The sequence below is a fragment of the Corvus kubaryi genome, unplaced genomic scaffold, assembly GCF_017639235.1.
Source record: "Corvus kubaryi isolate FWS band 111438036 unplaced genomic scaffold, C.kubaryi_AGA036_p1.0 138, whole genome shotgun sequence".
In the NCBI taxonomy this organism is placed as follows: Eukaryota; Metazoa; Chordata; class Aves; order Passeriformes; family Corvidae; genus Corvus; species Corvus kubaryi.
In genome coordinates this window covers 9,869,516-9,896,559 of record NW_024580672.1, presented here as the reverse complement: position 1 = coordinate 9,896,559, position 27,044 = coordinate 9,869,516, and the positions used below count along the sequence as shown (strand labels likewise).

At 39.6% G+C, this 27,044-nt stretch overlaps 2 protein-coding genes across 3 annotated transcripts in view; one reads left to right on the top strand and one right to left on the bottom strand.

The window, feature by feature from the left end:
* ENTPD1 (ectonucleoside triphosphate diphosphohydrolase 1) overlaps positions 1-13,914 on the bottom strand; it is a 55,884-nt gene extending 41,970 nt beyond the window's left edge. Inside the window, exon 1 of the mRNA XM_042019073.1 lies at positions 13,822-13,914. Coding sequence (XP_041875007.1) covers positions 13,822-13,828 — 7 coding nt within the window. The 5' untranslated portion in view covers positions 13,829-13,914. The remainder of the gene's footprint in view (positions 1-13,821) is intronic.
* Positions 13,915-16,566: 2,652 nt separating this feature from the next.
* The window catches only part of LOC121660087 (gamma-aminobutyric acid receptor subunit pi-like), a 47,089-nt gene continuing 36,611 nt past the window's right edge, over positions 16,567-27,044 (top strand). Inside the window, exons 1-2 of one of the 2 annotated variants that reach the window (XM_042019070.1) lie at positions 16,567-16,669; positions 24,672-24,760. In XM_042019070.1, coding sequence (XP_041875004.1) covers positions 24,705-24,760 — 56 coding nt within the window. In that variant the 5' untranslated portion in view covers positions 16,567-16,669; positions 24,672-24,704. Of the gene's footprint in view, positions 16,670-24,150; positions 24,486-24,671; positions 24,761-27,044 lie in introns of those variants that run through there. The other variant, XM_042019067.1, reaches the window with a different exon arrangement.

The following is a 27,044-nucleotide window of genomic DNA, read 5'->3' as shown; positions in this document are numbered from 1 at the left end:
GCCTGGCTTGGGAAAGGATTCTGTGCCAGAGCTCTCCGGCTCAGCCCTTGGAGCTCCAGTCCCGCTGTGCCCAACAAGGCCCTGTGAGGAATGGATAGCTATCCACAGTCAAAGGCTGTCATTTGTGAGCAGATATTCATTTAAATACTCTGCAGGATGGCTGTCAGGCTTTTAGGAGAGCGGTTCTGTTGTGTGGATCACAAGCTTTCAGCAGGTGTTCATGTCACCAATCCATTACTTACTTGAAGTACAGCATGCAGAACAAAAAAAGAGAAGCTTTTAGCCCTCTGAAATTATCCAAACTAACTGGCAGATATGTTCAATTCACTTTTTCCCTTTTCAGTCTCTTTCTCAAAAGACACTGGAGCAAGAAAATAGAACAAAAAAGTGAACTCAGTGAATAGTTCTAGTTTCAAACCCATTCGAACATGTCATATTTCAAACATCCTAGTACAGAGTTCAAATTTCTTAAGGGCTTACATGAAGTTTCTTTCTCTAAATTGGTTGCTGGTCTTTAAAGACCTGTGAGTCATTAACCATGCAAAAAGCTACAGAAAGAACAACTGCCTGTAGAAACTACTGATTTCGCTTCTACTGTTCTCTCTCCTGTGGAGCAGACTTCCTCTAACTCAGCTGTGTCTACTAGAACATTACACCACAGAAAATCTAACAGGCTAAAAATATATTTTGTAGGTATAATCTTAATTATGCTCAGGTTAAAAAGATTTAGTAACCTTGGAGATAGAAAACAGTGATAGAAATCGTTATTTTTAGCATCAAGGAACTTCTCCAAGCAACAATACTGCACAGAGTAAAAATATACCAGGTCAGTACACTTTGGAGATTTCAGATGTTTATCCTCTTATGGTCTAAACTAAAATACCTTTAAACTATAGTAGTCTGGAACAATTTTCTCCCCACAAATTTTTTTTCCATATGACCAAAGCAATTACAAGGACATGCAAAGATGTACAGGAACTTTAAGCATACCATCCTTGCAAACTGAGTTTGGCTCAGTAAAAACAGAGCTTTTCACTTGCTTTCAAGGCAAAGTTCACTGCCTTAAATAATTTACAATACTGAGAGCAGAAGTTCCAAGTGGTGACCTTAACTTGAAGACAATTGAAGTAATTTCTCTGGCTGCCATGGCTTTTTTTGTATGCTCCTCATAACTTCAAGTCCTCAGGCTGTAGCCACAGGCAGAAGTGCTGTGCGAGAGTGCTATGGCAACAACAATCACATTATTTGGTCCTGTTAAAAATATGTTCGTGTAGTGACAGTCCCCCCATGCTCCTCTCTTCATTTCTGCTCTTATGAACATGCCAAACTGCCCAAGCAAACACAGTAGCATGACAACCCTCTCCAGCTCCTCACTGGGTAACGAGTGTGACTGTAGGAGGAAATAATTGAAAGTACTGTGTGAGTAACTATCTGTTAATAACAGCTTGCTTATATTAATAGCATCCTCATTTCTGCTAAATAAAGGAGAAATTCTTCTAATATTGAAAGAGATGCTCCCAGACTTGACACCCTACCAGGGAAAGGCACTGCACAGTAATACTTGCCTGACTTCTGTTAGCTATGTGAAGAATGTGCACAAAAATTTCCTAGCTCAGAACAAATGAAAATTTGTGTTTCAGCACAGTGACAAAGCCTCTATGTAAGCGTGTGTGTGCTGAAGGTTCATTAATAATATTTACCAGAAGGACATATGTGCGTATCAGTCATTATACCCAACATTTCCCAAAGTGCTCAGATTTCTCATAGGCTTCTTTCCCTCACGTAACTTTTATGTGCTGAACAGGTGGTGAGAATTCCCAGCCATAAAGGGCAGGTCGCACTCTCCTCTACCAAAAATCAATTTAATCAGGCTGAGAAAAATTGAACAGCCCTGGAAAACACAGAGGTCAGCTCCTCTCTGGAGCCACTGAACGCTGCTGCAGTAACTGGCACATGCTTCCCCATCGTAAGAAAACAGACTTTAAGGCAGCTTGGTTTAAATGCAGGCAAAATTAAATACTTAACATGGGAACAATAGGGTTCTTTGTGCTAGGGAAAAATGTTTTTTCCTCGGAGTGCTGGCAGATTAGCCCCAGTCTATTCTGCTTCTCTTTTGCTCAGAGTGCTTTTCATTATTACTATTTTTTTTTATATTCTGTTTCAAAGAACAGTCTGGAATTCAGGGAAAAGCATTACCTACCGCTGTGACACAGGCCTGCCTAGCAGTATGAAATAGCAAAATGCATTTTCCCAGAGTAACATTTTTCTTAAAATTCAAGCTCCTGGAATTTCAGGAGGGGGTGGGGGCCTCGGTGGGCTACATGAGCATGTACAAACACAAACACTGCCAACCTCAGGCTGTTAGTATTTTTTTGCATAGTTCCCATTCCCATCTTTCAGCTCCCACCTCAGCAAGATTTTTTCTTTGATCTTTTAATGTTTCACTTTCCTTTGCACCCTTCCCCGTCTATTGGTTGCTCTCTTTTAAGTGCTCTCTTCTCTCATTTCCTAGTAGTCCTTTTCTCCTAAAAAATATTTTCTCCTTTCATATTTTTACATCAGGCTTTTTCACCTGAAGTCTTAATCTGTCTCTTTACTCTGGAGAGGATTTTGGCATCTTCTATTTCTTACCATTGGTGTGCTTTTATGCCTAAGAAATTGTGAATGAAATGCTGCTAAACTAAGTTTAAAGCACAAAGACTTGTTTTACTTTAGAAAAACAGCAATGAGATTCCTTTAAATTGTTTCCAGATGTAGTCTAAAAGACTAAGTTAAATTTGACAGCATATACTGTGTACCAGAGTTGCATAATTTATGTAGTAGTCTGTCATCGCTGCTCTGAATTACTGCCAATAACAGAGACCTGGCAAATGTCCTGCAGATATTTAATATACTTATTTTTTGGAACATAATAAAGGTAACAGCAATGGACAGCTATGACAAGATGAAGATCTACTGCATAATGCACCCATTTATGAAAATATTGTTTGCCTGCATTTTTTATATAGCAAGATTTACAATAAAAAATAATAGCCACTTTGATTTGTTACTTTCAGAAAGATGATACTTAAAATCTTTAGGTTTTAGATTATTTGAGTGCATTTTAATAACTGCACTCATTTAAGCTACAGAATATTGTTCATATCCTCATTAGTAATTAATTCTTTATTAATTGACAATTAATGACAATTACAGTTGCAGCTGTTGATTTTCCCCCCCTATTTTTTACGTCACCCTTTTTTTCCGCCCCAAGGTATGAATCCAAAAGTTCCACATATTAATTCTATATCCAGCTTACTCTCTGGGGTACAGGAAGAGCAAAATGCAGGAATGCAGTACTTACATTAAAATCATTTGTTTAAACCTACATCTGTACAAGTCTCCCAATAAACGATAAGTCCACCAGGATTTTTCCAGGTAGTTTTCATCTTTCTAGTGGAAGTTGGATATTTATGGTCCATGCCTTAAGTTTGATTTAATGAAGGCAACTTAACCTTACCATTAATGTATAGGGGGGAAGGACAAGTGCCGTCCTCAGTAATTAATATCACCTCCCCACACTCACCCAGTTCTGCTCACTATTCCTTTACTTTCTTGACCTCATTTCATTACCCCTTTCCAGGTAATCTTCTGTACCTTCAGCATCCTCATGAATCCATCAGCCAAGCTATTCTTGAATAAACCATCTTCCTTAACCTCAACTACCCTTTCAATAAAGAAATAGATAAGCCTACCTTACACTCTAAGAAACTGCTGCATGACTACAAAAAAAAAAAAAAAAGGCAAGGATAAGGGAAGGAACAAAAGTCTTGCAACACCAACTCCCGATGCTAACCAGTCGAAGCCATCCCACAGGCACTGCTCCCCAAGTCCTGATCTTAATGCCCTCAACTGACATTCAAAAAGACTGAGTTCAAGAGTGATTTAGGACTTCAGCCAAGATTCAGCACAAGAATAAAATAATACTGGTCATTCAGGCTGGAACTGGAAACTCAAAACAAATGGCAGCCCAGCCACCTCTGTGAGTGCCACTATGTTAGGGTGCTGCATCAACTGTGCTGCCACTTGGCCACTGGAGACTAGGCAGCTGTGCCCAGATTACTGCTGAAACAAGCATTTAGAAGCTGTGAGATTCATTAAGGGATCATTTGTGTAAACTATAAAAAAATGAAATGAAAAATCCCTGCTGTAATCAAGATTCCTAGCTGTAGCAAAAAACTCCCCCAAACCAACCAGGATTAAGTTGGATTTTTGATTGCCTCTTTCTTTAGTCTTCTAATTCAGCGTGTATATAGACCTTTTTTATTTTCTCTGCAGAAAAGATAAATAGATACAAGAAAAGGCCTGGCCCATTTGGTGCGGTGGAATACTGTGATATATGAGTATTATTTTTGCAGTTACTTGGAAAGAAAGAAGTGTCCCATTGGAATTAAATCACTCATGGGAGAAACTCAGAGACCAGACCCTGCAGGGGCTGAGCAAGTACACTTAAAGAGCTGTGACTCTGCAGTGCACTGGTCTGTGCTGGCGAGGACAGTGAGGGCTGTGTGGCTCCCATGCCCCTCACAAACAGATGGCTCCCGTCAGGCCTCATCCTTGGTCAGGGAGATCTGGAGGGTAACAGACAGTGCCGGTTCACTGTTTCACTGCAGTGTGGTGCATCCCAGGCTTGGAAGACCTTAAAGCATCCTAGGAGCAGTTTGGCCCATGTCCTTGGGCATCTCCATGCTGCAAAACCCTTCAGGGCTGACGGCTGCCCTGCAGGCTGCACACCGCCAGCCAAGCAAGCAGTGCAAATTGTCAGAAAGGCATGGAGAGGTCTGTCCAGACATTGTCTTAGTTTGTGCCATTGCCTGCTTCCAAAACAACTGTCCCACATAAGTATTTCCTAGGTGTTTTGATGTGTAAACACTGTCTGAGGAGCTCTTGCTGTAAGTCCCATGGCAAAGCAGCAGAGCTTCCTCCATGCTGGCCACCGCAGCAACCTCAGGGAGGACATGACGCTCCTGCCCTGAATATGCATTTTCTGAGTTAACACTGGTCCTGTAGGAGCTCTGGAAACACTCTGGCTCTGCTGCTGCTTCAGTCTAGTTCACTCCAATAAGCTGCACTGACGTACATCGCTTGATGTAGGTTAGAACTGGCCAGCCAGAGATGTAGTAAAAAAACTATTTCACCAGTACATTAGTTTAAACAATGTGAGGTTTATTAAAACACTTGGTCTATCAAGTAATTTTATAAACTTGTTGTCCTGGGTTGCAGTGTATTCTATTACCATCCCCATGAGCTGTTGAAATCAGGTGGGGCAGTGTTTCCTTGCCTCCTCCCCCCAGACTATCTTTCTGTTAATGGCCCATCAATGCCTTGCCACATGACTCATAGGTAACTCCCTCCGGACTATCTTCTGTTAATGAGCCTCATCAACACTTGGCCTCATGACTCATTACCCCACTGTGAGATGCTCCACCCAGAGGGAGGAACCAAGTATCCCATCGTGGATATAATCTGAGATGCTGAACACCAGAGACAACCCTTCCACTGGATTTCCAGAGGACAGGAGCTACACAGCCACCACTGGACCCTCTGAGGAAGAGCAGCCCCTTTTTCTACAGGATCACCGCTTCAGGAGGACTGCAGCCACCATTCTACCAGACTGCTACCACCACCCTGACTAACAGGGTGTCAGGTTGTATCTTGACTCTGTCAGTTTGAACCAGTGTTTTAGTTTTTCCTTTTCTTTAATTTCCCCATTAAATTGTTATTCTGACTTGGTGCCTCCCACTGGTTTGTTTTCAAACTAGTACACTTCTTCCTGGTGTGCTAGGAACCTTCCCACTTCCAGCAGAGAGCTGGCCAGTATGGCAGCACTGGGCACAACTCTGCCACTACCATGACAAGAAGGCTTTGAGATCTTCAGTCCCTTACCCATGTGTGATATATTAATAATTCCAGCATTTAAATATGACCTGGTCAACATAAACGGCATTGTCACATGCAACACTTTGCTTATGTAGTGCACAAATGTAGAAGTATTACTAAAGACTTGGTTCAAGGCTAACATTATAAACAAAAATTAATTACATGCAAATTTTTTTTAACCCTCATTTTTTATTCCCAGTCTGTTCCCTTTGGCTTCTGAAGATATTTGCTACACAAACTACAGGGCTTTCCTTTTTACTGCCAGTATGCCAAGCCTACTCTGACATATAGCAGCAAAGTACTGCTCCTATGTTTTAATTTAATTAATATTTTGTGGGTTTTTTTAATCACAGTTACAAATCTATACCAGTTTGGCAAAAGTCTTGAACAATGTATGCAACATGAAGCAAGTATCTGTTTAAGATTTAACAGTAGCTGCTTAAAATTCAATTAATGTTTAATTAACAGTATTTGAGCAAATAAACAGCTCCCCTGACTTTCATGAGGAAGTTTCTTTGCAGGGGTTAAAGTTCTTGGTGTATTTTCAGTCTGCAGTTCTGGTACTTTGAATTTTCACTTACATTAAATCACTGAAGATAGTGACCTGTACAAAGACCTGAATATTCACTGTATCATATTTTCCCTACTGCTGTTAATTATACTAATTTCCCTATTCCCAATATTAATAATTGTCTCAAATTATTTTCAAAATAAACCAGTGCAAATGCACTATTTCATTCCCTATGAAGTCTCACAAGAATATTTAGAAAAGAACCCAATTTTATTACATCAAAGTTGGTATCATGGAAATAAATTACTCTGAAATAAAGGTAATTTTGTGGTGGAGTTTCTGTAATAAGTAGTTTTATTACACATGACACTAAAATGTAAGTAACAGAATTAATTTTCTTCACACTTAGGCAATCTTTTCACTATTACAGGCAGAAAGAGGTTAAATTAATTCAGGTTAAATTAACCTAAGTTAAAGTTTTAGCAACATATTAACTGCTTGTACAGCCCAACTAAGCCAGAGTTTCCTATAGTGTTTACAAAGATAGAAATGTCACTCTGAACTGCCTGAACACTCAGCAACATTCTAACAAGCAGGATTATTTATGCAGTACAGAGATCTGATTAGATAAGAGACACCGAAAGACAAGGAAATACTTGTAGTTGCATAAAGCTGCTGCCTGAAGCAAGCCTTTACACCTGTAGCACTGTAACATCAACACTCAATACCGTGGGCAAAGACTCGAGGTCTACATTGCCCTGCATACTTTCAACATCAGCCCATAGTTACTAAACAACTTGGCTTCAGTATCTTGTCATCTGTCCCACTCCTGCAGGTGAATCAACCATTTTAAACAAAGGTGTGGTGGTTGGTATGAGCTGTGCACATCACCTGAGCAGGGTACGTGTGCCAGCACGCTGCCCTCCAGCTGCTCACGGCTACCGAGTCAGCAACACCCTTCTTTCCACCAGCTCCACAGGAAAGGCACTTTCTTTAAAAACGAACACAGCCGATATTTTTCTGGGGTGGGAATGACCATTCTGGTAATGAAAATGCCCCCACAATCTGCCTTGGCCAATGTTTCGTTTAAAACTTTTTTTTTTTAAATGGTGATTTACAGATCCTGCTGCATGCACCTCACCTGCGTCAGGCCTTCTTACATCGGTCTGCAAGGAGAGAGAGCCCCGGTCCCGGGCTGGGACAGCGCAGGACGATGCACGTTTGCCCTCCAAAGTCAGGAGGCTGCTGGAGCAGCAGAGGGGTTCCCGGAGTTCGAGGATGGTACCGCACTGCCACCCTCTGCAGGAACAAAGTATCGTCCTCAACACAAACCCATTCCAAAAGAGAAGGCGCAAAGGAATTTTAATTTGCTTTCAGTGAGTAGTAATTGCATCTCACATCAACTATGATGTTCACTGCCATGAACAGGACTTCTTGTTAGGAAATGAAAACGTGAAGTACCGGCACCAGGAAAGTTTGCCATGCTCTCCACGTGCTCCTCTTGAGTGTGGAAAGACAATAGGCACAGAGGAACTGATGAGCAACTACAGCAGTAAGCAGTCCGAATTACTAACAAACATGATATGTCTTATTCGTAGATACACAGGGATTGAAAGTAAGTCAGAACTGAATGATTCCTCTTTTCCCACTTTATAAACATATGGATACACATACATTCAAGAAAACCAATTTTGGTCAGTACGTATTTGATACTAAAACATTGCACTAGATGTTCTGCTGACAAAAGGGACATTTTAGGAGTTCTTATCATTTATGCTTTAAATGTTATAGATAATCTTACTTTTACGATAGCGCTCAAAGCAGTTCAGCAGACACAAGTTTTAATTATTCATCTTGGAATCACCCGTGATTTCTCATTCACTTAAATATGTGCCAACATCTGTAAAGATCAAACCCTGCAATAGATATATTTTAATATTGATATATATTTTAATAACTAAACTATAGAAGAACATCTATTGCAGAATGGTTTTTCTAGAATTCAAAAAGTTACCCTTCTTTTAAATTCTAGCTGTACAAGGAGTGATAACTTTCTCTTTGTTTGCATTTTTAATAAAATTCCTGAAGACTTCTTTTACTTCAGAGATAAACCTAATGCTTCTTCAAAAATGTCAGAAGTTTTTCTATTCAAGTAATCACACTTAATTCTAGGCATTGTGCAATCACACTGCCATTACACAGCTGAAAAAACCTTAACTCCTATTTCACTGTTGAAATTTATTATTTCTGCAGCTTTAAAGTTGTTTTCAATCAACTTGCTTAAGGAAATAAGGTTATCTAACTGCTGATATCTATTAGCTCCCACCTAATTTTTCTTGAGGTATTGGGGCATTCATTAATTTGCCTCAGGTTTGATAATTACTCTCAAATATATTGAATTAACCAAATTTTCACACAAACATAAAAAGAGAACATACGCTTTAGCGTAGATCAGATGAGCTACCTTTGCCCCAGAAGAAAGGCAGAATCCCAAACCTGCTCTGGCCCTTAAACAGTTGATAGTTGATGATACTTCAGTCACAGGAAAAAGCATCAGCCCAGACATCTTTTTAGACACCAGATATAACAGCCATGGGCCAAATACAGGAACTGGGTTCTCACAATCGTGTTCCTTGTAAGTAAAATATGAGAGGCAATTCTTATTTTCCGACTCTTTACTGTCAGCCCAGAGCCAAGGGTAGAATATTTTGCCCAACTACATTGGATTTCCAGGCTTCTCCTTCAATGCAGGGCCATAGCATTCCTCTGGCCTGATAATTAAATGGTAAAATGACTATATACAACTTTATTACTCTGCTTGATCATAAAGTAACACAAATCAGACCAGGAAATTAACAATTGCATATCTTCAAGTATTAAAGGATGATTTCTAGCCTAAATATCAAGACTTCAGTATAATACATCTGAAGAACAGAAGAGAAGAATGCAGGGCAGCATCAGTGCTATAAGAGCAACAAGAAAAACAAAATAAGGAAAATTAGCATTTGGACTACTCTAGACATACACACACTTAAAAAACCCAGTAGGTTTATGAGGCTCTGAGCCTCAGAACTTCACTTGCAAGGACCATTTGAACAAAGTTCTTTGCTGAGTTCATTAAAAGAGACATTCATTCCCATTTCATCAGTCACTGTGTGATTTTGAATCAATGTGGCATTTGAGACCCCTGTCAATGTTGACTTGCATTAACTTTTGCTAGGAGATTTTCATGTCATATATATCTATAACTTCTTGAACTGCCTTTGGCATCTCTGTTCTCAGATTTATTTTTTCTTCTAGTTTAATAGATCAGAAAGATTATATCTTCTGAATTAGAACAACTCCCATGCACTCCTGTGGAAAATGAAAAATGATTTAAGCATCACCACACACTTCTCACATGGTCTTTTTGCAATTTAAAACTTTTTAGTGCCCAGAATAATGTAGATGACAGGGTTTTTTTCTGTAAAATAAGGTCTGGTCTTGCACAGATTAGAATTTTACTTCTGACTTCAGTAGGAACATGAGAAAATCTTTGTCATGACCCACACTGCAGATACGTTAAGGTGTGATAGCATTCTCAGCCCCTTATGAAGTCTTTAGGACATGGATATTTAGGCTTAGGCCTGGAAACCTAGTTCTATATTCTGTATTTATTTCATTCTCTTGCCAATCTGCAATTCCAAAGTCAAAATCACAGGCATTGAGATACATGATCTCCACCCTTTACACAAGAGTCAGCCTGAGGAGGGCCAGAACATCAGGATACCCATTTCTTTATAGGGATCTGAGATTTTTGCCACTGTTGGATTTCTCCAACCCTGCCTGGACTACATCCTCCTGCCTACTGCAAACTATAGGAGGCATTTAATGCTGAGTACATGGCTTGTGTCCTCTGAAGGACTGCTGAGGCAGCCACTAGAAAATGCACATCACTAACTTTGCCCAGATACTTCCAATTTCCCCTTGTAATACTCCCAGGAAAGGCCACTTAGCTTATATTGAGTGCCTAGTTACTCAGAGTAAAAATTCTTTTTTTACTGTAAAATTTTCCTCACATATGACAGCCTTACAAAGAGGTATTTCCAATCACAAATTGTCATCATGTACTGAGAATGAGCTTGCAGAAGTTTTAACTTCACCAGATTATGGTGAAAATACTTATGGGTTAATATTTCTACATGATGATGTTTATACACAGTATACTCATAAGGCAGACAGAAGTGGATATTACATTTTAATTGGATAAATTTAAGACATCTTAATTTAGGTGCCATGTAAGAGACTGTTATCTCTTGCTATTATTCTCCTTGCATAATTTTACAGTTAGTGAAAGCCTGACAAGTGCCTGGTAGAAATACTTTCTCCATGTTTACACCTAAATTTAAAAGAAATATTGGCAATTTTTTTTTTTTAGTTTATAAGTAGCTGGTAAGCCTTAACGAATAGCACTGCTACTACTGTAGCCCACATTTAGTACAAGTAGGAGTTAGATTGTGGGGTAGTGCACAGCCAACTACAAAATGATTTTGTCATAATTTCTTCAGTAAGCTTTGAAAACTGTTAAGAGTACATTAATAGCAGAAACTCTCTTGTGTAAAAAATGTAGTGTTTAAAATTCCACAAAGAAACAGAATAAATTATTTCTTTTTACAAACAAAATAGATTTGTTTGTCTGTTTTACAACATCTCTCTGAGCTTTGTCTCTCTAATGTCATGTAATATATTGATATAGAGAACAGCAGAACAAACTAACCATAAACAGATGTAGCCATGTGGTACACGTTCACAGCACAGCACAATTCCATTTGGGCTAGAAAAATCGTCTTTTCTGTCAAAGCAGAGTTTTAGTATTATGTCATCAATTACTTTAGTCTTGCTCAGATGACACAGCAGGTAAGGCTTAAGAAACAAAACTGGATATACTGAAGCTGTAAGAATTAACATATCGCAGAGTTGATGATGAAAAGATGATCATTACATTCATGAACACTGGTGGCATCTTCAGGCAAACTGAACATGGACCGGAGAAAGTGGCACTTTCCCAAGAACCACTTTGTTCATGAGGAAATATGGGAAAGGTTCAGTCACCACACCAGATTCTCTTTGAGGAAAACAAGTCAGCCTTCTCCCAGCATTTCAGGTTTGTCTCCAGCACTACACAACAGCAACTCAAATGTGTTTGTCCGGGCAGTTAGAGGGACCTTGGTGCCTCACAGCTTTTCCTGGTCCTGCTTAGAACTGGGGCTTGCTAACTAAACCCAGTGTATTTTTCTTACCCCATGTAATACCCACATGTGATACTCTCACAACACATCATTAATGTCTGTACAGCTCCCTGTGGCAATGGGCATGGTCCAAACTGCTTCTTGGTGTCTCAGTAGCTCACTTCTGGAAGGCTTTTTTGTATTGATAGCTGAACATGGTGAAAAGTAAGCATTTCAGGTGAGCAAAAAAACCAAACGCAAATCCCATCAAACCAAGTTCTTTTAAAACAGCAGGATACATCCCAGCCATAGGCTTACACATTTCTACTGTCCTGAAAATAAACTGGAAAATTGTACATGGTGCAGGACTAGCACGAGCCTGCCCGTTCTTGACAGTTAATCCAGCTGGCCTTTCAGACATTGACAGCATCATGCAAAGAAAATCAATTACCTGAGATAATCAAATCCACTGTCTTCATCTCAGCTCTCTCATTCATTTAATCTAATTCTTGAGTATTGACATTATTCCAGGCATAATGGGAACAAAAGTGCTTCATTAGAGGCAGTGCCTGGACATATTCAATAGTGTAGCAAGAGCTAACAAAGCTCTGACAAATGCAGCCGTGCTGTTGTGAATAAACTGACAAGTGGTAAAACTAAAAATATGTGCTTCTCAAAACAACCTCTAAAGAAACAGTGGTTTCAGGTGAAGGTGCCTTGCTCCCAGGAAGGTTTCATCCCAAAGTGCTTTATCACCACATGGGAAGATAAAGGTTAGCAGTGCCTTGAGCACAGTCTGAGCTGAAGATGTTCAGGTTAAAGGTGCAGCCTGGCTGCTGTAACAAACAGTGATTCTTGAGGTAACACAGCCAGAGTGCTCAGATTGAGGTAGGGTAGGAGACCCCGGTTTCAACAAGAATATGCTTTGATTTTGGCATGAGTAATCCTACAAGATGTCAGATGAACATTAAAATAATTAATTAATGATAAAAGCAACAAGTAGTGAAATAAGAAAGGAAGTTCACTTGACAAGTAAAGGCTTATCAAGAGGTGAAAAAATTTCAGTCCAAGATGGGTCTAAACCAAAACCAAAACATGAAATACTTAATAAAAAATGATTATGTTTTATGTGTGACTCCTGATACAGGTAATATTTAAAGGTTTTGTTGTGAGACTGGACACCAAGATACAAAAAGGAAAGGTATGAACCTTAAATTTGAGCCGTTTCATATCCTCATTATTTTCCACTCAAATAATCTGTAAGAGCTGCAGAGTATGTAGCCCCCCGGTCACTGAGTATTATTATCATAATTTAAAATGCAACTATTCATTCAGTATGAGAATGCAGACTTTCAATGACAAACATTTCTATTAGAAAGTAGACCTTGTATTAGAATGCTAATTGATACATCATCTACTTCACACATAGTTTATAATAATCAGAAAGCTTTATTTCCTAAAGAATTCTAAAGGTGGAACACATTTTATAGTGTTAGTATCACTCTTTCCATTACATCCTCTGGGACACAGAACACTGAAATAGAATTGTTATTTAATTTCAAATCAATGCTCTACTATTAGTGGATTTTGAAAGTCCTAGACATTAGTATTACCTGTTACCTCATTAAAATGGGAACATTTAAATAAGTACAATAGAGCTGTGGGTGTTTCCTCACTCTTCCTTTGCATTTTGCTTAGATATATATTGTATTATTTGGTCTAATTTTCAGGTCCTCACTCAATACTGCATTTATTCAGTACTCATTTGGTCAGCATTCCAAGCATTTTCAATTACTTTAATACGTCCAAAATAATATCCACTAAGTGTCAGTGTAGTCAAGTTAAAAATGGGGACATTTTGATTTATGAGGCATTCCATTTTATGTATCAATATAATATTTAGGTGGTAGTGCTAATTTTGGCTAATTTATAAGGGTTATGTGTTATTGGACAAGCAATTCAAGCATCAAAAAAATCTCACACCCGGACTGAGGACCAGAATTTAACATACGTCCAGGAATCTCTGGAATACCAAAAGCTCAATGTGTTTTGTATTATTCTTGGCATCACAGTTGCTGAAAGCCATTACAGATTCCAGTGTTGTTTAATCAGTGCTGTGAATGTTACAACCACCCCCTGAGGTTACAAACTGTGAGGAAAATCTACTAAAAACCCCCAACTTACCCAACATGGGCTCCAATATGGACGCAGAGGACTAAGCGCACAGAGGAGTTAAGTGATTTCCTACTGTGGGCATCTAGATTTTTATGTTCAAGGAGTCTTTTCTGCAAGCTGTTCTCTGAAACAATTTCATTACTCTTTACCAGCCTGAGGATGAAGTCAGCTGATTTTCCCAGCTGATGAATAGCTCTATTCAAAGACCCAAGCTTTGGGTTAATAATTGAGCCGTCCCCTTCTGGGAGTAGCTTAAGGGCAGGAGGTGGGTTTGGTGCCTCAGAGGTCCCACTGCTGCCGGGAGCACAAAGGGGACAAGGGCTTCCAGGAGCTGACTCTTGAGGTGACAGGGCAGGTTTGTGCATGGGGACAGACATACCAGCCAGTTGCTCCTGAACTGGAACACCCCTTGATGAGGCTGCAACAGCACCAGCAGAAAATTAATAAACAGAGAACCATAGGCACTCTGAAGGACCAGTATGAGCTTTACAACAAACCAGCATAAGTTTTAGTTTTATATTAATAGGTTTTGCTGACAGCCTTAATATTACAGGCCGCAGCAATTAATTTTGAGTGCTGTCATTTACTTGCTTGTCTCCAGCAGCCACAAACCAGGTGCTGCTTCAGGTGATCTGAAATCCCAGTGACCACTTCTGCTCAGGGCTCTGGTATGAAGAATGTGCCCTGCCCCAGACTTTCAAATGCATCACAGCTGCCTTAGAACCTTAAAATGCAGACAGGTGCTGAAAAATTATATCTTAAAGTGGGAATTTAGAGTTTTTCAGTTGGGCACTGTGAACTGAAAGAGGCAACAGCACATTGATGCTTTGAGTTTTCAAACAGAATATTTTCATTCTATTTAAATTATGACTTGCAATTAGTGAGAACTTGAAATACGTTTTTAAGAAGTAGGTAGAAAGAGATCCCTAGAAATTTGAGGATTTCTGATATTGTGCATTAGATAAACTTGTGCTTGGAGTTCCACTGAGAATAGCAATCAACATTGGTTCTATGCCAGTTGCTTATAGAATTGTCTTTAAAGCTGTTTTCTTAGTTCTATTGCTATGAAAGGCCACATGAGACCAAACTTGCTGATTCTCCCACTTACAGCTGTTCTGCAATAGAAACAGCCAGGGATTTTTTTTCCACTGGGTTTCAAGATTCTTTCTGCTTGACCGATGAATGAAAGATAAACACTACATACTTTATGCAGTTAGACAGACTGTTCAAATGAGATATGAGGGGAAGTATGCCAGAGCAGGCACACTCAGCACGTATTCTTGACTTATAATTGGATCAACATTCAACATGTGCGGGAAAGAATGGTTTTTACATTTCTTTAATTTCTCCTGCCTACAGATGCAGTACCAACTAAGAGCTTTAGCAATAACAATAGAAAGGCAAACAGCAGTAGAGAAATCTGCTCCATTTTTTGCCATGGAGAGATGTGTTTTTCCTCTCCTAGTCTGAGTATCAGATCTTCCCATCTTCTATAACCTGGGGGGAGCTTCCAATGTAGTCACAGCAGGTACATGGTATCAAATAGCCTCTTAGGACAACATGTCTGTAACTAGGTTTAAGATAAAGTTAAGAAAAAGGGGCGAAGGTTTTTAACTAAAAGGAGGTTGATTCAGGCTAGATAAAGAAGACATTTTTGTGGAAGTAGTGATACACTGGCACAGGTTGCCCAGAGTGGCAGTGGATGCCCTATCCGTGGAAGTGTTCAAGGCCAGGCTGGATGGGGCTCTGAGCAGCCAGATACAGCAGATGGTGTCCCTGCCCAGGGCACGGGGTTGGACTTGATGATGTTTAAAGGTCTTTCCCAACCAAAAGAATTCTATAATTCTGTGAAAAAGCAAAAATATATGCTTACTTCTGACATGAACTGAAACTAGAATCTTCTAAGAAGAAAACCTGTTAGAAGATACAGGATTGAGTCCTTTCAGCCTTTACCTTCCTCAAAAGTTATCAACTTTTTAATCCCAAAAAACAACACCAGGAGTTGAAACTGAAATAGTCAAAATCATCTTCTTTCCTCTCCTTCACAGCTTGCACCAGTACCACCATATTTTACTACTGGTGGCAGCATCACAGGTGTGTTCCTGTGTATCCCCCCATCCACAATATTCTAGCCACAGGAAATAATTTCTGACAGCAGATCTTAAATTTTGTCTGAAGCTGTTTTTCCTAACGTGACCTTTATTGGTAATCACATTGCCTACGTGGTTTCCTTTATCTTTTGTGGAATGGTGCTTTCCCATAGAAAGTGGTACTTTCTTCTCTCTGTAAACTGCCAACAGCTCCGGAATGGAGAGGTCAGACAGGAAAGCAACATCTGCAAAACTAACACTTTTCATTTCTGGAAAGGCTTGAACAATGTTACCTACAGGCACCCAGAACATTTCCGCATCAAGTAGAGAACAAGGATGGAAGCTTCTACCCGGGGTAGCTGGGATGTGACAATTGCAAGAAGGAAAAAACAGAGGCAATCGGCAGAAAGTTTCATGCAAGCTCTGTTACAGGGGCATGGCAGAAAAAGAAGCCATGGGAAGGGTTGCCCCGACTTTTGTCTGACAGGGATCCCTCGCCACTTCTCTGTCTAGCATCCTTTCCCCCGAACACGCTTGAAACTGAAAAGGGGTGTAAGCGAGATTAAGCAAAGGAGGAGTGGCAAGGAAGGGGCAACGCTTAAGGGCTCCTATGGGGGCTTAAGCGAGCAATAACGGGGGGACATCTCTCTCCCTGTGCCGCCCACGCCCGGCCGGGGGCGGGCTCGAACCCGCGGCGCGAAGGGCGCAGAGCTCGGCCGGCTGCCAGGCTGCTCGGAGCTGCCTCCGCCGCGGGGCCGCGGCTCCAGGTAAGGCGCGCCGGCCCCGGGGATCGCGGCACCCTCCCGCCGGGACTGGCCCTGCACCGCTCTCTCCCTCCCTTCTCATCCCTCCCCCTCCGCTCTGCTGTCTTCGTAATTAAAAAAAAAAAAAAAAAATATTAGTATTTCCTCTCTGAGGTATCATTATTCTGCTGGATTAAAATAACCCAGAATAACTCAAATTTCAATTAATAAATCAAAGCGAAGAGGTGAGTGCCTCCCCTCGAAGGCTGCAAAACCTTGCTTTTAAAAGCAGTGAGTGGCAGATGGAGAAACTTCTCAAAGAAGGATAATGTAAAAGCCAGCTCCCATTTTTCCCTCCAATTCCCCATCAAATCTGCATCTCACCTCAAATGAATACATAGATGAACAATGTGCTAGTACTTAAAACAGTGTACAAAATTTAAAGTAAATCACATTGATTAAACCTGTTGTTGAGCACTGAGTAATGAAGAAAGGGAATATTTGAATTTAATGAAAGCATATTATTTCTCTAGGAAACTCTTTTTTCCTAATTCTTAAAACAAAACCAAATTCCTATATACTCACTTTCAATGTCTATTCAAACTTCGTAAACAGGATTCTTAAAGGTTGCTTGCCATCATGAACACTCCAGGTAATTCTAATGACCTGTCATAGAATAAAGCTAAAGCAGTTTGTGCTGAAGGAAAAGGAAGATCCTGCAGCAGGCACGCACTTACAGATTTAACTAATCTTCCCAGGCGGTAACTGTGGAAAAAATTGGAAACACATATTTTATTGGAAAAATGCCTCTTGCTTTCAAAGCCCCTCGTGTGATTTCCCTCAGAACAAATTCCTGATGACTTTGAGCTGAGCTCCACATCTCAGTTGGAATAACTCCTCTGACTTCAACCTTAGGAGGTACAAAAGCTTGCAGCTGAGCCCAGGACACTCAACTTGGACAACATTCACATTTTTGTATGGCTGTACAATTAAATGCATTTTATCCTGTGATTATTATTTGCTAAAATATGTAATTCTACTGAGTAATTTTAAGTATATTGATCTCTACAGTTAATTTCGAATACAAAAGCTTTGTAGATTTTTAAAAAACCTGAAGTGCTTTGAAAACCGATTTTCTCCCAGTCTTCATCTTGTTGCGCTGCTCAGAATGGTTAGTTTGTAAATCTCCTGGTTATGGGACACTTAGCAATTCACTGAGGAATTTGAGTCTAAGACCTTGGACCCAAACTGAGAAGTAGATATTTGGTGACGAAGATGAATAAAGTCTTCTCTGGAAGGTTTCAGATATGCATAACAATAATCAAACCCAGAAAAGTCTATGATTCAAATTCATAACTTGAATTGAAAAAAAGGTGCATCTCTAGGGTATATTCCCTTCCTTCTTCCCCTTTGACCCCAAACTAACAAGAATTTGCAACTGGAAACAAAATTGATTGCACACCAAGGGGCTGTTCTCTGTCATAAATCTCAAAAGCACATTGCACAAAATTCAGCAGGGAGAGAAGATGGATATGACTGACCCTAATCTGCTACTGCAGGGCTCTTATTTTTCCCTCATAGCCTCCAAGGTCTGTTCAGTGACAGAGTGAGATGACCCTCATTCTCCCAGGCCGGAGGCTGCATGAGGGAAGCTGCAGGAACATTAGCTGGCTCCTGGATAGGCTCTACAATATGAGAATGCTGAGCAAACCTCACAGTCACCAGGGTCTATGTGGGGAGACTCTCCTCCAGGTTAAGGGCTAGAAGATTCTAGATCTGCTAACTTTGATAAGGAACAGGAGTTTAAACTGGCATAACAAAGGCAGGATTTCATTTGTCTTTCCAAATCAAGTTGTTATTTTCTTAATCTGAACCAGCATATCCTGTCCAACTTTCTGGATTTTCAACTATTTAGCTTAATCATATCTAGTCTGATAGTGCCCAAACAAAACTGTCTCCATTTTGCTGTAGGTGATAAAATCACATTATCCTGGTCTGTGTGAGTAGTGGAGGTATCAGTGCTGCAGGAGCACTCTGTCTTCCTTCAGCCTACATTTGTGGGTGCCCTTTGGAAATCTGGTGACCTGAAGTGCTCCCCCAGGCATCCGTCAGGTCTCACATGGTCGATGGGAGACCACCCAAGCCATCAGTGTTTGCCACACTACGGCTGTGTGCACCTTCCTGCACAGTCGAAACCTTTGCAAAGGTGCCTTTGGGGGTTCATTCATCATCTGCAGCCTCTGAAAGTTCCCTGCCCCTCTGACCCAACTCAAACTCATTCATTCTTTAAATTGCACAAAACCTGAGCCTCATGCCCTCTTGAAGCCAGGTGGGTGGGCTGTGAGTTGTGACTGTAAAACTGGTGTGGCAGAAGGTAATCCACACTTGTCTCTGGGAGTGGGTGTGGGAGGACCTTGGAGTGTTGACAAACACCTTAAGAAGCCAGTAGAGGTCTCAGATTTGAGAGACCTGTATTTTGGTACAAGAGGACCCAAACATTTGCAGATTTACGTAGAGGTCCAGCTGCCCAGATAGCAGAACTGTGGTGTACAGAGCAAAAAATTTAAAAAGAGTCTGTATGCACATAAACCCAACCATTTATAACCCCATAAACTTCTGATTTGTTTGGGTAATTACAAATGGCAGTAATCATCAGCCATGACTCAAACACCACTAATATGCCAGACTACTGAGTGTCAGCTATCTAAAATCATATTTAGGAACAAGGGGAAGATAAGTTACTTAATTGTCTACCTTTTAAAACTAGGAAATAGCCTGTGTGGCATATTTTCTGTGGGTTTCCCAGTAGATATAAGCAGAGCTTGTAATGGGCACTACATTTAAGCAGTCACATGAACACATTAATTTCTTAAAACCTGTTCTCTGAATGTTTATTACTACAACCATTTCTGTGCATTGTTGAAACCTTTCAGTTCAGTGTTGTGCTGGTTGGAAGCAGGACATCTGGCACTTGCTCCATGAAGTTAACTCCTAGAATTGTATTGTCATCCTAAGCACCCATTTGTTAGAAATCTGAAATTAATTTTCCAGGAAAACTGTATAATGTTAACAGCATCTCTGCCAGTTATTTCCCAGTTAATCCACAATATGCACTGTATTTAAAGTGCACAGAGTGAAAACAACAGATAAATGTATAAAATAATCCTATCATAGGTTATGTAACTTACTCTAAGGCTTTGAGGTTCATAAAATTGATAATACAGGGAACTTGGTGAGAAATAATTTGGTGCCCTCAATCCAGGGCACCAAATGTCTCTCATGTACTTAATTATGTAAGTATTAGCAACATACTGCTAGTTCCTACTCCTTTGGTGGCTAGAAGTGCTGATACTGAAAAAAATTTTAAAGGCTGCAACAATAGATTTGTTTGACTTCAATTCCAACCTTCCGTGTATTTTGAGGACAGTGATTTTACATGTTAACTTGTCCATTATTTGGGACATTGAAGTAAATCCCTGAGTTGTTGCTGATACAGTCTGAAATCATGCATGCTATGCTCATTTTTTTAAAAATAAATGTATTTGTCATACAGATTTATTTGGGATAACTTTAAAGACTCTCATGTAATGCCTATACCTATATAAACAATTTCCAATTATGAAGTTTCAATTACAGCTCATTTTGCAGAGAAGCAATTTTCATTTTTGGTGAATCTTAAGTTCATTCTACTTTTTTTAAGAGTATGACCTTATGTTGTTGAAAGGTATCTTTGACAAAAACAATTCAGAGTACAGAACTTGAGAAGATGCTCTCAGACTGGAGCAACTTCCCAAGCTTTTCATTGAGAAAAATGACACTTCTCTTACCTGGCACACGTGACAACTGTATTGATCAGATCATTGCATAACTGGAATCCAGTGTTTCACTTTGAACTGTTGACAAATATAGCAGCAGTAGAGACCTAACAGCCATTCAATTGCTGACATAATACTGTCATAACAGATGGCCCCTGCACTGCCTGTCTGCAGAGAAAACATGACAAGACAGCTACTCTCTATGGACCAAGTAAATCTAACTTTGATTACTTGCCCAAGGAGACTTGCATGGTTTATGCCTATGCTAGGCAGATCAGATGTGCCTAGGGTTTAGAAACAAGCTAGCTGGTATGCCAAAAGCCACTTTGCCAGCCAAGTAAGAGGGTGCCCCTTATAACAGGATGCAGACACATGCATTTGTCCACTTCCATCCATCAATTCCCCAGTTAAACCTGAATTTTTGCTGCCAGTGGGTTTTATTCCTTCTTTCTAGTTTGCCCCATTAAAAAAATCCCTCAATACTTTTCACTCGAGCAGCACTCTCTGCAGTATTAATCCTAACATGAAAAAATATTTGAATGTGTGAAAATTTTGCATTTCTTTCTCTTTCAGGAAGTGTTACAAAGTATCATGAAAGTACAGCTATTACAGACAGGCATCCAGATTAACACAAATACAGATATCATGGCACTTTATTCCACAAAGTGCTTTGTCTGTGACTACTGTCAATCTGTTTTATGCATTTGACTTTTCCCAGCTGTGGTGGTTTTGGCTGATGTAGAGTAAATTTTCTTCACAATGGCTAGAATGTGGCTGTGTTTTGGATTTGTGCTGTGAACACAAGTGTTGATATTTTAGGGATGTTTTAGTTACTGCTGAGCAGAGCTTGAACAGAGTCAAGGCCTTTTGTGCTTTTTGTACTACCCCACCAGCGAGGAGGCTGGGGTTGCAAAAGAATCTGGGAGGCGACACAGCTGGGACAACTGATCCAAGGGGTATATCCCCTCCACTTCCCAAACTTATCTTGTGACTGCCTTCCATCTACACACTCCCTTTCTCCCACCAAGTCCTTAGTGTTTCCAGCTTTCCATCGTTTCTCCTCCAGTTGGTTCATTTCAATCTAACAAACAGAGGATTAAGTCAAGAACAGATGAGCTCGCTGGTTACTTTGCAATTCTAGTGGACAATGCCAGCAGAGAATCCAGAGCAGGGGAGGCAGCTGTATGTCTCTGGCACTCTGGGTGAATCCCTCCTGAGTTTCCAGCTGCTTTTCAGTCAAGCACTTAAAGGCACTGTCATTCAACAGTTTGGACGTGGAATTAAAATGCAACTGTGATGCTAATTCAGTTTATATTCTAAAACTCACCATCTGCTTTTTATTTTAAGATAATTCTGCACACAGTTTTAGATGCCTGCAGTAGTAGCCATGGGAATTCAGGCATATGGCCACTGCCATATGACAAAGTGTATTATCTAATAATTTCTAGTCTTCCCCATGCATCCACTTGTGCATAAGGTACTTCAACATAATAGGCATCTCATCCTTTAATTCATTCACACAAAATTCACTTCCAGTGAAATCTTCAGATATTGCTACTACCTCTGCCAGCTGTCTGCCTCACGCCATTTCAGCCTCAAACATTTGTAAAACTTGCATAATTCACTTTTCCTGTCATGCTGAAGATAATAAGTAACCGAATTCCCATGAGAAATGTCAAAACATTGGATGGCACTTTACCATCCTAATCTGATCTGAATAACAGTAGGAAAATGTTGTCTCATCATATGAGAAACTGGGGCAGATTTGTTACCTTCACCTCAATTAAATGTTTAGAACAAGATGTATCAATATACGCACAATAATTTGGACAGCATGTAGCCTGTCTAGTTAAACCAAATGGCTCAATATTCTATGCAGAAAACAGGTTATGCTTATTTTTCTAGGGTGAGAGGAAATATTATGAGTTCTGCTGAACTAGTTTTAAAAAGCAGTAGTTCCCTAGGTACATGCATGCAGGAAGGAATCCTGCTGTGAATGTGTAGTATTTGATAAAGAAATGCATGACAGGAAAGGTCCAGATGTGCAAACATGCCAAGGGGCAGGCTTTTCAGCAGAACAAACCAGCTCAGTAAGCCCCATAAAAAAGGGGCAGCAGAGAAAATGTGTGTGCATGCAAGCATGTACACACATGCCGCAGAGATTTATATATCCAGCTTAAGTATTATCTGTGAAACCGCTTAAGACTCCAGTAGTTACCCAGTTCTGATCCTTGGCTGGTATACAGCTTCCCTTTGCAGTGATGGCAAGCCAGTTGACATGGCAATTAGATCTCTTGATTAGTATTTCTTATACAGAAGTAAAAAATCTTCTCCCTTATGAAAGTATATGTACCGTAGGATGGATTTGATCTTTCATGTGTTAAAGACCAAAATTCTCCACCCCAGCCTCCCTAAAATTGCTACCTTGGATATTCGTGAAGAACTGAAGGTAAACCAGTTGCCTTAGAAAGAAATCAGTAATAAGCCCACTCCATCTTCAGTAAAAACTGAACCCAAACAAGTACAGAAATATCCATAGGTTTCCTTAATCTGTTTATAAAGGATCTTCAGTCATATTAGGAGCTCATAGTAGCAATTCAAAAGCCAAATATAAAAGCAGCTTTGTGAAGTACTTATAAAGTCAGTAAGAGGCTTTTTATTTTTAGCGTATTTTCCTGTGAGATAAAGATAATGAATGTAGAAAGCATCCAAACCCAAAATGAGATACGCAAAAGAGATCCCACGATCTGCACCAGGGGTGTTACAGAATCAGCGTGTAGAGAGCAATGTTCTGACAACACCATCTGCTCCTTTGTGCTGTTTTGCCCTTTTACCAGCTCTCTTAATGTCTCATGCATGATTTTCTGTGGAAGTCGGGAGGAGTGTATGATTTATTTTGACATTAATATTTACCAGGCTGGTGTATGCTTAAAGTAGCCCGGATGTTGAGAATGTTTGCTTGTTTAAAAAGCCATTAAAATGGCTTTCCTTTTTCTTTGGAGACATTAACAACTTATTTTGTCACTTCACTGTTGCATAAAAGTCATACCCCACTCACATAGCAATTATTTAGGTAAATACCACTAGTTTTGCTCTAGACTGAAAGAAAAATTACTTTGGTTTTTAAAAAGCTTGCTGGCATTTTACATTGGTCACTAAAGAACAGTGAAACAAAGTTTCAGGTTGTGAAACTTCAAATTCTTTACTATAAGCAATTTAGTGGGAAATTAAAATGCAAAATACTCCTGCAAAACTCATTCTGGACACTGAAAATATTATGTTTGATTGCCCCTTCCTGAAACCTAAAACAAGTATTTCATTTGCCTTTATTAACATTTAACAGCTGTCTTGCAGATCCTGGGTAGGTAGCATTTCTGACATGTAGGGTTTTTTAGTTTTGAAGCAAGTCTTACAAATAAGGTTTCTATTCTCTGATGAAATACAGCAAAAGTGTGCACAGCCTGTGCATTTCAGATCTGTTGCATGGCTGCATTACACTACAGATTGATACTCTTCTCATCCAGAAATGGATTACAGAGCTGACAGATTCCTTAAAATAACCATGATGGATGTGAATCATACTGACAAAAGCAAAGTCCCATTCAGAAGAGACATCTTGCCTCAGCCAAACATTTTCATGAATGTGGATGGTTATATACGATTTATATACAAAGGATTTTTTTTTCAATAGCTATAGATAGAAGCCTATAATTTCATTTTTTCTCATTACCAAAAAGATTACCAGAGTTACATATCAGAGGTGTTGATCTACTTGTGTACCAGAGAGGTTGTGTTTAAATAGCTACATGTTCTAAGATGGGGTCATGTGTTGTTCCTTAAGAAGAGATGCTGATATGCCAGAGATGCACTTATTCACAAGCATGAATAGCAAAGACAAAACTCAGTGTTTGCAATTCTCCTCCACAAGAATACATTATTTTTTCACAGCAATTACTTTTCCTAGCATTTAAAGGACAGTGACAAAAATGAAAGAGCTGTAGTACACTGGAATGCAGCTTCTGCTGGTAAGTTAAATTAATCCTGGTGCCATCTCTTTTTTCAAGTTTTGAGATTTTCTAATCAATGTAGATATTTCCTAATACATTTATAGTAGAAGTTATTCAAGACACAACATCTTTAGTGTTGGAAATTCATGTGTTTAAAATGCATATGTGCATTAAAACATTACCTCTGCACTTCTTGTTTTTTAGGAGCTACAAGAACTTCTGAAAGAACTTGTGAAAATGTGCAGTCTTAAGTGCTGCGGTCTCAGAGCCCTTTTCCTATTGCTGCTCTATAGGTAAGAAGTATTTGCTAAAAATATTATTTCTTCAATATATTACTATATCAGTTGGTTTATAATAAACTTACTTATAGTTAGAAACTTATCTGACCTGGTAAAAAAGTAAAATACTCTTGACATTTGAATCTTGCCTCTTACAAAAATGAAAGAACCTGGGTATTAATAACAGAAATGGAAGACTGAGCTTCATGAATCTCAGCTGCCTTGATTAACAGATTTTTTTAGTTGGAAAGATTGATGAGGAAGAAAAAGAATGGAATTTATGAAACATGTGAACCCTCAAATGAAGGATTACTGGGTACAGAGTGAGTACTGTATCAGATGCTTAAAAAATTCAGGCAGGCACGCAGTCCTTGCCTGGAGCACAGTGCCTTGCCCAAGGACAGAAGCACACAGTCCACCTAGATTTACTACAAGCTTGAGATAGTAAAATCGTTGTTGTACACTGAAAGGAGAGTATCTTAAGAAGAATTACCTATTTGAAACACTGTTTTCTTATTCTCTGTTACGAAATCGTGAAGTCTTTAGGAAATCTGAGTTGCGTTAAGCTGGAAAGTGAAAATTATCCCCTCTGGCTACAAGTAACCCTTCTAACAGTGCAGCTGCCATGACAAAAAACATAGAAATGGAGTATTTAAAATATATTCCTTCTATAAAAATGGGGAAAAATATTCTTTAAGTAATTCTAATAAGAAAATGTAAGCATGGACAGGTTAAACATCGTCACCACTACCTTCAATTGAAGTATTTAAAATCTGTGAGTGAATTATCTATCTAGAATTGCCTAACCTACTTCATCTCGCAGTAAATTCCTCACAATAAGATTTTGTCTGAGCTTTAATTCAAGTGGTTGTGCAAACACACATTTAGATAAAGCCTTCTCTTAGTAGTGGGGACAGGTGGAACAGTCCCCTGAAAGTGAGTTTAAAGCATCCACCTCCCCCACCTTCTCCAGTCCTATGAAGAGATCTTTGTCCAAAATACACATTTGTTCTAATTCCACCTTCCTTCCTCATCAGCTGTGACTTGCCACACTATAATAAGTGGATGACTCATGGCTTAGCAATAATAAAACACTGCTAAGAGACCAACAATTTCAGAAGCACTTAAGCAACAAGGAGGCAAAATTCCCCCAGGAGCTCAGCCTGTGGTACACAGTTCATTATTATCAGGCAGACTTTGTGACTCCTCTTAGAGCTTCATCTGGCTGCGAGTGTCCAGAAGCACAGGCAGTTCATTCCTGAGTAGCATCCATGGGGGTTATGTGCACATAGAGCTCCTGTACAAGTGCTTGGATACAAGTGCACATTGAGCTGATGTGGTCCTGTTTTACCCAAATCCAGAGACAGGCTGAGAAGCAGCTCTGGCCCTTGGTTCTCACAGATAAGATGATGCTTGGGTACAAAAATTCATTTTTCCAGTACACAAATCAGGAGGGGTTTGTGAAAGCACTGTTTAAAACAACAATTATCCTGCTTGGCACTGAAACAGGGAAATATTTCTAAGCAAAACCCAAGGGCTAAGGTGCACCCAAAGCAAGGGCCATGATTTCTTGCCAAGTGGTCCCTTAGACATTCACTTAGATAAGCCCTGCCCAGCATGTGAAGAGAGTTTCTTCTACTGAATAATTTACAATCAATAATGTTGTGAGGTTGTTTTTTTTCTTTTCTATCTCTCCCTGCCTGATGACACTTCTTCACTTTACTTAACACTAAATTTCATTACAATCACATATCTGGGCAGTTGCCTGGATGATTGCCTTCCCAGAAGTTTGTTGTTTTTATTTTTTTAAATAGTAATGACAAAATTGAGGCAAATTTATCATTACCAGGAATCAGCTTAAGTAAATGTGTGCTATTTGGTCTGCAGAAGGGTTCCCACTTGTTTCAGATAGGGTGTTTTTAACATAAAGAATGCTAGCCTGGGTTTAAGGCATTAGAGACAGAAAATTCTGTGGAATGTGTTTGTTTTGGTTTTTTTGCTGAGCTTAAGCGCACTTAGAGCGCTCCCCCGTTTGTTCTTGTATCTGGTAACATAATGCTACAGTTTCAACCTCGCCATTTAACAAAAAAATGGTGACAGTACTGTGTTTCAGAGCAGAGAATTAATCAGTGATGTAGTAGGTTTTGCTACAGTTTATCTGCAAAGACCATATAAAACCCTGTATCATTGAGCACAAGTATGAAACCAGAAATAACACCTTTATTTGCATCTGTAAGCCTGCCGCCCTCCAGTGAATTGCCTGAAAAAAACCTTTTTTTATTCTTGCTTTCCTGAGGGG